The 12,444-nt window shown below is 41.7% G+C and overlaps 1 protein-coding gene across 4 annotated transcripts in view; it reads right to left on the minus strand.

The window, feature by feature from the left end:
- Positions 1 to 12,444, minus strand: part of znf385b (zinc finger protein 385B) — a 91,908-nt gene that overhangs the window by 24,872 nt on the left and 54,592 nt on the right. For 3 of the 4 annotated variants that reach the window (XM_055031450.1, XM_055031451.1, XM_055031449.1), the window contains exons 2-4: positions 8,430 to 8,567; positions 8,173 to 8,316; positions 7,917 to 8,030 (exon numbers count right to left, since the gene is read on the minus strand). In XM_055031450.1, coding sequence (XP_054887425.1) covers positions 7,917 to 8,030; positions 8,173 to 8,316; positions 8,430 to 8,565 — 394 coding nt within the window. In that variant the 5' untranslated portion in view covers positions 8,566 to 8,567. Of the gene's footprint in view, positions 1 to 1,312; positions 1,612 to 7,916; positions 8,031 to 8,172; positions 8,317 to 8,429; positions 8,568 to 12,444 lie in introns of those variants that run through there. The other variant, XM_055031452.1, reaches the window with a different exon arrangement.

The raw sequence follows: 12,444 nt of genomic DNA on the forward strand, positions 1-12,444 counted from the left end.
CCACAAAGCAGCAAAAAATGCTCATTTGAAATTCCACAAATGTGTTGACGTTACAATAATTCCAAGACAAACCAGCAGATGAAATGGCTGAGATTTACTTCTATATACATACAGTTGTGTGCCGCGGGGCACTGCTGAGACAGATTAAATAAAACCTGACAGGAAGTGGGACAAGGGAATCCACAGTGTGTGCTTTGGTGTGTCCCATGAATGCACATGTTGCACTGCGATGATGAGGAGCAGTGTGTGGGTAATCACGGCCGTCACGCTATCCATAATGAGAGGAATTTCATGGAGACAGGCTGGAAGTGAACCACAGATTGAGGACCAAACGCAGATCCTTTTCAGCATTCGAAAAGGAAAGACTGATGGAAATATGGCTGTAGAGATTCCAAGGCATTTCTTTTTTTTTTCTTTTTTTAGGTCTCGGCATTCTTGGAAATCCGTCTTCTCTCAGCGAGTCTCGTTTCCAGGTCAAGCACACGCAGTGGGATCATCACAAGGGAGGGGGAAAGCGAAGCATGGAACGCTGCACAGGGTGTTGCAGCAGAGATGTGATGAAGGCACATTTTTTACAGTTGTCTAACCAAAAATTCAACCTCTACTGTGTCGATATCTAAAGAAAAAAAAAAACATAAAATGAAGAGACGAACCGTCTTAAGTTTGGATAACTGACCCGGAACAGAAACGCAAAGATTTCTTAAAGTAAGAAATGTTTACGTTTCCTAGTTTAACTGGCTTGGACTGAATAATTCAGATCATGCTGGAATTTACTTTGAAAAAACAAAACAAGGTAATATAAGAAAAACTAGCTCCACTTTTAATGAAAAATCTGATAACATGACATTGCCACTTAGGCTGCTGTCAGAAGCAGTTTTCTTCACTTGTCACTACATCTTTTCTTCAAACAGCCAACCATAAAACATTGGAGATTATTTCAGCCTTCTATTGGATTTTTGTCAAGATTTTGACCCTAATTCATAACCATTATAATTTGTACTTACATGCGCGAATAATGATGACAGACAATGGCAATCTGGTGTTTTTTAGAAAGATCCTAAAAACCCCATAATCAACTGAGCAGGTCTCAGTTGTAGCCAGATTCAACCGTTTCAACAGGTGAGTTGATTCCATGATTTAACAGTGGACCTAAGTTCAAAGTTCACATCGGGGTCATGGCCTCTCGGGCCAGCAAATTGTCATCCCTTCTTCAGAAAGCGACACTGACAAACCCGACACACCACCTGTCTGCGCACACAGCTCGAGCCATGTGGAGCTGAAAGAGAAAATAAACCCAGGAAGAATTTCCTACCTCGACTCTGGAAACTACTCCACATCACGGACAGTCAGGCAGCCGCCTCACCTCCTCCAGCGCCTCCACCTCCTTCCTCTTTGCTCTTTCATCTGCTCCCACAGTAACTACAAACCCAGCGGCGAGAGAACCCAAAACAAACGGCGGAGGCTCGTCGTCTGACTGCTGGAGCGTGTGGATGTGGGGACACGCGTGTGGGAGGGTAGAAGAGGGCGAGCGACGGACAACGGCGGAGAGACGGCGCGAGCGAATCGCTGAGGTGATGCTGTGTTGCAGGGTGAGCAGTGATGACAGCCCCCTTTGTCTCAATGGAAATCTCTGTTTCTCCCTCCCTCTGAGTCTGTGCGGCTCACGCGCTCCGCTGCCTCACAGCATCACGATTTGGAAAGAAGAAGAAGAAAAAAAAGGGAAAATAACCAGTGGGATGTTTCAGATTTAAAAAAACCCACACAATTAAGGTGTAAGTGTTTGACAATTCAGTTTAAATCTGAATCACAGTTAATTCCAAAAGAAAATGAAATGTTGTAACTCAGACTAAAAGTTTTTGTAAACTGTTATGGCTGTGGGTAGGAAGGATCTGCTGTAGCAGTCAGTGTTACGGTCATTCTGACGAAGCCTCTGGCTGGAGATACTACGTTGTTGTACGTTTTCCATAACGTTCTTCGTTTTATGTTCGATCATCTCCAGTTGTTTCTGAACAATCCCCAGAACAGAACCAGACTTCTTCATCAGCTTGTTGGGCTACTTTAAAACACTGGCAGAAGAAATTACACTCCTCACAACATTTGAAGACCTGAAGCATCTTCCTGCAAACCTCAAAGTATCCAGGCATCCTGCTCTGTCTCTTATTGTAGACGACCCCACTGTTGCGTCTCCTGTCAGGTCTGTTGTCCAGGGCAGAAGCAAGATACTCAAACTCCTTCACTACCTTCTGAAATCTACAATCATCTCCATTTTCACTTGTTTTTATTTTTTGTTTGTTTGTCTCGTTTCTTGGCTTGTTTTGCCCCACTTTGGTCCAACAAACGCAGTTTTAAATATGCTTCACTAACGCTGAATAACGTTGACATCAACAGGAAGGCTGTTTCTCCAACATGCCACAAAACGGCCCACCAGATCTCTGTGCTCGGCGTCTTGTCCATCCTTGAGACACATAGTCATCAGAGTGTCTCTATAGATGGAAGTATTCTGAATTGTGTTGAAAGTGTACAGATTAAAAATGAATATTGAGAGTCCAGTCTCCTGTGCTGGTTGGCGCGGTCGTTCAAGTGATTGTTGAGCTTTTGACGTAGTAAATCGGTCTGAAACGTACCAGGCAAAGATGTCTTATGGTTTTCCTCTTTCATTTTGAGTATCAGATCAACAAAGAAATTTTCTTTGCTTTCCAAACTGGCTAATAACTCGCTTGCCTTGCTTGACACAACCAGCCATTGCAAAGCAGCCGTGCAGCATCACACTACTACCATATGTCAATAACCTCCACTTTCACTTTGGTTTCCTCCAAGAGACCCACATTTTCCATAAAATTACACTTTTGTCCCCTCGGTTCACAGAAAGGACCATCAAAACGGCCTAAAGATTTGGGATGTTATTTGGCCAAAATGTAGAGTTTCAGATGTCAGATCAAATGTTTTGGCACAGGCATCGACTGTGAAACCACTAAGAGTCTCAGGACCTGAGAACCGAGACCCAGTGGACCGAAGAAGCTGATGCCGATCGGACCTGACCCGTCTTTGATGTTTCATATTATGCTGCGTTTTAGTCAGCATTAACCCGCTATGACATGTAATTTGGTTCAGAATGTGTGTCAGCTGGACCCAGTAATTAGGGTCCAAATTCAGTCATACCGTACACTGTCACCCAGACCCCTCCTCTGAGCCTGCTGTCATCGCCATACGGCTCTTATGAATGTGAGAATCCGTCAGTGCGGTCTATTCATACACTGCTGAATACATCAAACAAAAACTGCACATCAACACCTGCTCAATCTCTGCATCTCTCTCTCTCACACACACACACACCCACACACACAGAAACACACACATTGCTGCCATTTATGTCTATTAATATCTGTCCAGTTCACAGCTCATTATGAACAGTGAACGAACGGAGCAGCAGAACTGACCTTTATTAGCCAAGGAGAGCTAATTGATGCCAGCCTGTTCACTCACAGGCTGTTATAAAACAAAAGATGCGAGCACACTTTTTAACGCGTAAAATAAAAGAAACAAGCCAGAAGTGAACTCTGAGGTTTTCTGGTGAAAGGGAGAGCATGGAGGTGAAATAGAAAGGAAAGAAAACAAGAATAAAGGAGAAAAGTCAGATTGAGACAGAAGCTTTGATACTGTAAATGTTATTGGTCTCATGTGAGAGAGGCTTTTTATTTGTGCTGAACAGATCATGGGAATTCACTTCTCTCATTATTGATTCATGAGAGAAGTGTGTGTGTGTGTGTGTGTGTGCATGATTCGTCACTCGTTTGTTTTGTGGTGTTCCTGCTGCCCCCTAGTGGCTATATGGAAGTAAACACGTGTTTAAAGAGAAAACTTTATTTCATTTTATGTTATTCACAGTAATTCTGGCCTAACTCAAGTAAATATGACATTTTTTTCTGGTTCTTTTAATTTGTATTCGTAGATTGGGCATTGTTACATATAACTAACCCCTCAGAAATCATGTAGTTTGACTTAAGATTTGAAAATTTCATTTAAAGAATTTGCCTTTTTTTATTTATCTTTTTACTATCAGACCTCAAAACAGGCTTGTATTTCAAAATGGAAATGGAAATAGAAATCTTGAAGAAACACATGCATTGCTGCAGTTTGTAGTTGTTTTCATTAAATAACTTGGACTTTTATTTCTATATCTCCTGGACTCTTTGTGAATGGGGGGGGGGACGTATAATACTTATTGAGCAATGCAGCTGCAGCTCTGTGCGTTTTATCCCTGATGGGATTATTTACTTTTCTAAGAAGGATGTTCTAGGATTTTTTTTTCCACAAAAACAACCTACATCTCTTAGAAAATCAGCTGCATTGAATTCAAATGATATCATCCCAGCTTTCGGGGTTGTTGCCATATTTTAAGACAAAGCTTCTCTCTTTTTTTCTCTTTTTCTCACCACTTGTGTTTGAAATTATTTTTCTAGGTTTCACTTTCAAATGTTAAAACAAGCAGCAGTGCTTTTTGTCAGTCAAATCCTAGCACTCTGCTTTAATATGTTGAGGCATTAAAAACAAACTTGTTATGCCTTTTACATTGAAATTAAAACACTCATTATGACTAGTTTTAATTATTACTGGTAAAAATGTAGCATTACTATTTAGTCAGTAGAAACACTTTCTGGTTTCTCACACTCTTTGCATCTGCAGAAGGTGAGATGTAGATCAACCACTGAGGTATTCAAAGTGTTAAATTTAGCTGCATTTTATTAGTGTGCAAGTAAGATATTTTTTTTAACGTTGTTTTCCTTTTCAATCTGTGCAGAAATAAACAAATCCTCATCCTCCAGCTCTCTTCCCACTATGTTTAGGTCTCGCCAGATATTTGCAATAATCTCCTTTGTCTGATCAACTTCTTGTTAGCTTGGACTACCAGCGTTGCAGCGAGTGGTCCACTGACACAGCACAGCTGAAGTAATGAGTCTATTTTTGGTTTTTTTTGCAGTTCAACAATCAGTAGAGATAGCAAATTAACCACAACTTCCTCAAAGCCTTCACAATAAGACCTCCAAATGTAAGATTTTAAAACCACAACATCTTACAGTAGCTCCTGGACTTGTTAAAAAAAACTGCCATCTAACTTGCAACATTTAATTCAAGTTGCAGGACTCCAGGCCTCTAGGAATGCAGTTTGAGATCACTATTTTAGATCAACAAAGAATAAAAAAAAAGTTCAAGTCTACTGTGTTCTGGCCAACTTTCCGCTATGCATTATTTTAGATGATCGTTTTTCTTTTTACAAACAACCATCCCTTATCTCTCCCCTCCCAGTCTTGTTTGGTGTTTCACAGATTCAGTCCCTGCAATCTTCAGGCAGAAATAACCTGTTATCAAACCAGCAAAAAACATCAATTATGAAAAAGAGTTTGAATTAAAACCAGCTTCAAATACAGTCAGCTGGGGGGTTGCTATAATTAAAACAACGTACGATAAATTGGTACGCGGTTACTGATTTCACAGGATATTATGTGAACATTAATGATTGAGGAACCCCGGGGGGTGTCGACTCGTTCTTGGAGCATGGATATGTGCATTAGCAGTGATGTCATCTGACCTGACTGCTGATAGGCTGCTTAGCCAGGGCATTGTCACACACAACGCCCTGACATACACACCCGCAAACAAAACGCACTCCATCTGGCCTGGAGGAGCACTGAGTTCAGGCCAAAAAGCTTTTCATGGCAGAGAGTGTCTCGTAATGGACAGACAGAAAGAGAGCGACACACTCATTCAGGCAGTCTGGCTCCCTGTGTGTGTGTAGAGATTTAATCTTTAACCAGTGTTATTGTAGCCTGCACACTGATATGGAGACACAGTATGTAATTACAGCTGCTGCACGCACACACACACACACACACAGGTACCAGGGTGTGTGTGTCAGAGTGAGATTTCCTCTCCTTTTCTATCTGACACCGATATCCCACATACAGAAATGTCATTGACTGCTACGTCATTTTTCTGGAGCGCAAATTGTGAATATAACACTACAGTGTGTTTTTCTTTTTTTGTTTTTTAATCAATATTCCAGACTACAGTAGATTATAATGGAGGTGTCGTGACAGCAGGTTTGTGTCGTGATTAACACAGTACTGGACGTCTGCAGATATGAGCAATGTGTTGCAGAAATGTCAGAGTGGTTTCACAGCAGAGCCGTGTCCCAGTTCGATGACCTGCTGCTGCCTGCTCCACTTTAACTCCGTTATATCTCAGTATGTTCTTAAGCTGATGGCCTGCAATCCGACTCAGTGGGAGCGGGCCTGACTTTTTGATGATGCTCTGAAGCTCTTCCAGACACATCTAACCAAAGAGCAGACGACGGCTGGGGAGATGGGATGTGCTTCAGCTGTGAGTCCTCCAGCGGTGGATGCTCTGGAAATTGTTTTAGGAGGCAACGGTCGATGAAATCAAGCTTTCAACCAGCTTAGAGAACTTAAATGGCTCCAGAAATGCTTTCTGAATTCGCTTTAACAGATTAGGTACTACTATTATTTAGATGTTATCAAAATTGGCAACAAACATATAAGATTGTAATCATTTATGCTCTTTTTGTAGGTTGCCAATTTATGTGGCCGCATCACTCAGGATTTAAGGGCTTCTGTTTAGGCAACTCCAGGTCTTATAGATTGCGTTTGACACATATTCAGGGCAGAACCATTGTCTTGTGTGGAGTCTGACACAAAGAAGTATGAAATATCCAGTTCTTCATACCGCAAGAAGAGAAACAGTTTTCTAAAGTGTGAAGAAAAGCAGGGATTCTAAAATGAGCCCCGTACAAATTCACCTGAGCTCAGCTAAAACAAATCAGAAAGATAAGAACAGCTAATCTAAATGAGAATAATCTTCAAAAAATAAGTTAATATAATACAACATAAATGATGCAAGATAAGCTAAAACAAAATAGGCTAAGCCAAGACAAAATAAGATGAAAAAATGGGACATAAGGTAAGGTGAAGCCAAGACAGCACCAAATATGCTAAGCTAAAGCAGAATAAACTAAACTAACCCCGTCAGGTTTTGGACTCAATTATGAGATGAAAACAAGACAGACAAACACACACACGCACACACATTCTCTGACCTTTCCGAGGGGCCAGCAGCTGTTAACTAAAATCCAAAGTCATTTCCACCCAGTAGCCAGAATCTTTATTTTGCCTGCTACCCACCAAAATCTGCATGTCTCTCAGAAATCAACAAGCACAACCCGCGAGTCAATAGCTTGAAGATCCACCGTTAGCAGCTCTCACTCAAACTAGTTTTTGTCAGTATGACTTTTCCAGTCTGCAGGAAATTCAGCATGCTCTTCTTTACAACCTTGCTTGAGCTCATTGAGGTTTTCAGAAACTTTTTTGTCATCTAAAATCTACCTTGTCTGACTTCGCTGTTTGGCTCTCCACAACCTGGCTCCACATTCCCAAACATGATGCTGTGAAATGTGGCCAAACATCTTTAATTCAGATCCTTGTATCAAAAAAAAAACTTTGCTCTCTTGTGGAGAGATTTTTTTCAAGACTTCTGGCCACATTCACTCTGAAAAGAAATCGCTCTTGAACGAGAGACAAGGCAAGACAAGATTATTCGGCTGCTAATTTTTCTGTCGTTTCTAAAAATCTAACATAAAATTGGAATCCTGTAAAAATCTGAGATGTGGCCTTTGAGGTGATTTTATTAGTGTGAGCATTGCTTGGGAAAGCTCTTTTCTCCTTGGCATCTTGCTACTACCCATGTAAACTCTAGATTTCATGTTTCCTTTAATTAGCACCCTCTGAATGCTACTTTCCTTTTACAAACCAACGGAAGCAAAAGATGTGGTTCGTTTTTTTCCGCAATCAGTCCATCAGCAGCTACAATAAGCACAGCACACCAGATAGCTGCTTTGGTCCTACCTGCAGTCGTGCTGGAAGCACTGAGGGCTCGATTCAGTCCGGCAGTCTGAGTCAGTCCTGCAGGCTGGCAGTTAAACTCTGCGGCTGGAGGAAGCGACCTGGTCTGAGCTCCAGCTGCAATCAAAGACAACAACATCCTCTAGAGCTCACAAACAGCTGACAAGTGATATTCTTCTGCCAAAGCTGACAACAACATTCCCACATGGAGATTACTCTGGAGGCTCCTGCTTAATTCAGCCAGCAGCACTAACCCCACCTGCTGCCTGTTGCCATGTCTGCCCCGCCTGGAGCTGCTTCACCCTCCGGAGGTGAGACCTGCCGTTGTAGTGCAGCTGGGCCTGAGCAGTGGAGGTCAGCTGCAGGTTACACACCTCACACAACGAGTATGTCCCGCCCTGGGCTGCAGGGAAACAGCAGGGGGAACAGGTGGAGGAGTTGGAGGGGGGTGAGCGTAGTTGCAGGAGAGGCACCAGGAGATTTGACGCACTATTAATCCTGAATCACAACAATCACCTGGGGATGGAGCCTGCTGGACGGGGAGAGGCAGGGTTGTAGGTGTGGGTGTGTCCATTAGCTCCTGACCCAACCCTCTAAAGGCAAAGATCTGCCCGCTCTCCAGAAGCAGAGAAGGGCTCGATGGCGTCTTCATCGCTAAGAAAGACAACAAGAGAAATTACAAAAAACATCAATATAAATCTGTAACAGAACCTCTTGTGTGTTTAGTGATGGAGAAGCTCGGATTCATGAAGGGTAGAGAAACAGCTGTCGTCCTGACAGAAAAGTCAACATTTCAATCTCAAGTCCTTCCATGTGCTGCTGAAGACTAAATTGGGTGAAAACAAAAACAGCAACAACAACCACAAAACAATGCTGACAGATGTGCAACAGCGGCATCTGACACACCACAGCTGAACACAACACGAGGGTGAAGGTGACACCAAATAACACTAAATGAAAGCTCTCTTTGAGACAGAGCGGACGGCTAATCCGCAGACAGAAGGACAGACAGGATTGCGGACTGAATGACACCGGATGCAACAAACCCTCAGAGGGAGAGTGATGAAGTAATGAGTAAGAGGACAGACGAAGGGTGACATATGTGGACATATGTGCATGAGGGTATTTGTGTGTCCATGTGTGTGTTGGTCAGTCCGTGACTCTGTCCATCTGTCGTCCCATCAACTTTGCCAAGTCACATGACCACTGACAGACTCACAATTACACTTCCTCCCATCCAATCTGAAGGTAATTTTAAAATTTAAACAAGCAACAGATCCGAAGCCTTTCCAAGTAAATTTTTAATTAGAGTTCTCACAAGCCGTTTTCTTGCTCGCAATTGGTTATTTTCATTTTAAAACACTGCAGGCAGTGTAAATGACAGAAGAGTAAACTTAGTAGTTGTTCTGGAAACTTTTTTTTGGCTGCCTTGCAGAAAATGAGAGGCTTATCGTTTGCCAAGCTTGTCGATCAGTAAAATAAACTGTAAGCTTATTGGTTAAGATACTTTAATTATACAGTGATTGATCGGGTAGTGGAGATGCAAGAGACGCCCAGCATTGATTTGTGAGAGAGTTGGATGCAGCACAATAGACTCCCTGACTCTCCAGTCCAGGATTTGTTGCAAAAGATAAAATAAAGCATATCCAAGAGGAAATACAATGTTTTTTCTTTGTTTTTTTCTCTCTACTGTTTAACAATAGCAACAAGAGCAAACATTAGGGCTAATCAGCAGTTCTGTTAGAGCAGTGAAAGAGAAGTAAAAAGAAAAAGCTCTTTTATAAAGGTTTAAGTCTTGTTAAGAATATTTTAGTTTGAAAACTATTTTAGTTTGAAAGCTATTCTATCATATCTTCCGATATGATAGAATAGCTTATTTATTTAGTCGTAATAAATAGCTTTATTACGACTCTCATTGTGAAAGGTCAAAGTAGGAAGTGGAATCCTGCGTGTTGCTAGGTAACCAGAGACTTGCGATATGATAGCATAGCTTTAGCAAGTGACTGTAGAAAGGTCATTCAAGTGTAAGAATTGATTTAATAACCTAATTTCTACCTCGAGAGGAAGGGTGAGCCGGCGAGGAATGTTTATATGTTTTATGTCATTTGTTTTATGTCCATATTGTATCCGTGGGCTCACTGAAGTTGATGTTGTATTTTAGCCGAAGTGATAGCTGATTGTAGCTCACAGCGGAGCGTGTAGTTAGTGAGTGACAGCCACTGCATTCATGGGCAACACACGTGCTAGTTGTTTTCAACGGAAGTCATGTGGAAAGACCCGGATGATGAGGCGGATGATGACGAGGAGGAAAGACCCCGGAAGGACGGATGCTTCTTCAACGTCGTCAGCCGAGAACGGCGGTGACGTCAAAAGCTACAAAGATATATTAATAGGAGCGCTGGAATAAACTGGGCAGCACAGTGGCGCAGTCCCTAGCGCTGCGGCCTTGCAGTCGGAAGGTTCCAGGTTCAACTCCCGTCTGAAGCCTGACTGTAGGAGTTTGCATGTTACTCCCTGTGTTGCGTGGGTCCTCCGGGTACTCCGGTTTCCCCCACATGCTAAAACATGCCGGTATGGTAAGAGTCTCTCAGAAAGTAGCTGTGAGAATGTGTGAGTGAATGCTGGTTTGGTTTGGAATGAATGGATAGGTTTTTTAATCATTGGACATTGATGTTCATTGAGACTCGCGCTTTGCTCTCCAAGAGGTACACTGCTCCCACAGAGCCGCCTGCTTAGTTTTTTGCTGCCCGATTGTTACGGAGTGTACAAACACCAAATAGGGGCTTTGCTGGGGGTTTTCTACGGGAAAATTCATAAAAAACAAGCAAGTTATTCAGTTATTCTTTTTGCTTGATTTGAAAGATATGCACGATTCCATAAATGCGTTTTTTAAAATGTTAATTGCTCTCGTGGCCTTGATGTGAAAGGGCTCAGACACATCCCTGTAGAAGTGCGCATGTTCCTATTAGTATTTCAATAGATCAGCATGTTCAAAAATAAGTGCATAACATGTACTTACACATGTTATGCACTTATATAGTTTTTTGCCGCCCGACTGTTACGGAGTGGACAAACAACAAATAGAGGGGTCTTCTGCGGGAAAATTCATAAACAAACAAGCAACTATTCAGTTATTCTTTTTGCTTGATTTGAAAGATATGCACGATTCCATGAATGCGTTTTTTAAAACGTTAATTGCTCTCGTGGCCTTGATGTGAAAGGGCTCAGACACATCCCTGTAGAAGTGCACATGTACTCCCTGTAGAAGTACATGTATAAGTACAACTACTTATACATGTACTTATACTACATGTATAAGTACATGTGACTGCATAACATGTATTATGCACTTATATATACCGACTTATATATAAGTCGGTATAAGTACGTGTTTTCGTTTAGTAAAGTCAGTGGAAAAGTTCACAAGGTCAGAAAAGAAACGCTGAGTGTGCACTCCATGAAACTGTAACACCTGAGAATTGTGTGGACGTGCAAAATATAACGGCTGGATTGCAAAAACACCTAATCAAGTAAAGTCATGCTGAACCCTCGAGCAGCAAAGCTGAATTTCGAGGCACATCTGAGATTTAAACAAACACGGGACGGAAATATATTCGTAACTAAATATTAGAAAAACTCTTCTAATAGTTAGTTACTGTTAGAATTGTTTAAGGCTTTACCTGTCACACTGCAAATACAGTCTCTTCTTCAATGAATGAAAATATGTGTAGATATTCTGGAATCCTTGCGTTCTGGTTTGATAAAGATTTAAGTCTTGTTAAGAATATTTGAGTTTGAAAATATTTGACAGTCTTTAAGGACTTGGATCTGTTGTGAAGCTTTGTTGCGTTTGTTCTGCAGAGAAACTTTGCATTAAACGACTATGAAAATATGAAATGTGTTGTTTGGTTGTTTTTTTGGGGGGGGGGGGGGGGGGGAAGTGTGGGTGTTGCACTTCATGAACGGTAAAGTAATATCTGTATTTCCAGACCAGGTACAATTATTCCTCACAAATTCACAGTTAACTAGGGAAACTCCTCCCACACAGCCTTTCTCAGTTTTTTGGCCGGGTGACTGTTAAGGAGTCGAGTGAAAACTGGATTTCAACCAGTCTGCAGTTATACGTCAAATAAATGCTGCTATTACTGCCATAGTTTTAGTTTACATGTTTTCTTTCGTGTTTATATATATTTTTTGTTATTACGACTCTCATTGTGAAAGGTCAAAGTAGGAAGTGGAATCCAGCGTGTTGCTAGGTAACCAGAGACTTGCGATATGATAGCATAGCTTTAGCAAGTGACTGTAGAAAGGTCATTCAAGTGTAAGAATTGATTTAATAACCTAATTTCTACCTCGAGAGGAAGGGTGAGTCGGCGAGGAATGTTTATATGTTTTATGTCATTTGTTTTATGTCCATATTGTATCCGTGGGCTCACTGAAGTTGATGTTGTATTTTAGCCGAAGTGATAGCTGATTGTAGCTCACAGCGGAGCGTGTAGTTAGTGAGTGACAGCCACTGCATTCATGGGCA

The sequence above is a fragment of the Poeciliopsis prolifica genome, unplaced genomic scaffold (genome assembly GCF_027474105.1).
Source record: "Poeciliopsis prolifica strain line A6 unplaced genomic scaffold, Auburn_PproV2 SCAFFOLD007, whole genome shotgun sequence".
NCBI classification, from domain to species: Eukaryota; Metazoa; Chordata; class Actinopteri; order Cyprinodontiformes; family Poeciliidae; genus Poeciliopsis; species Poeciliopsis prolifica.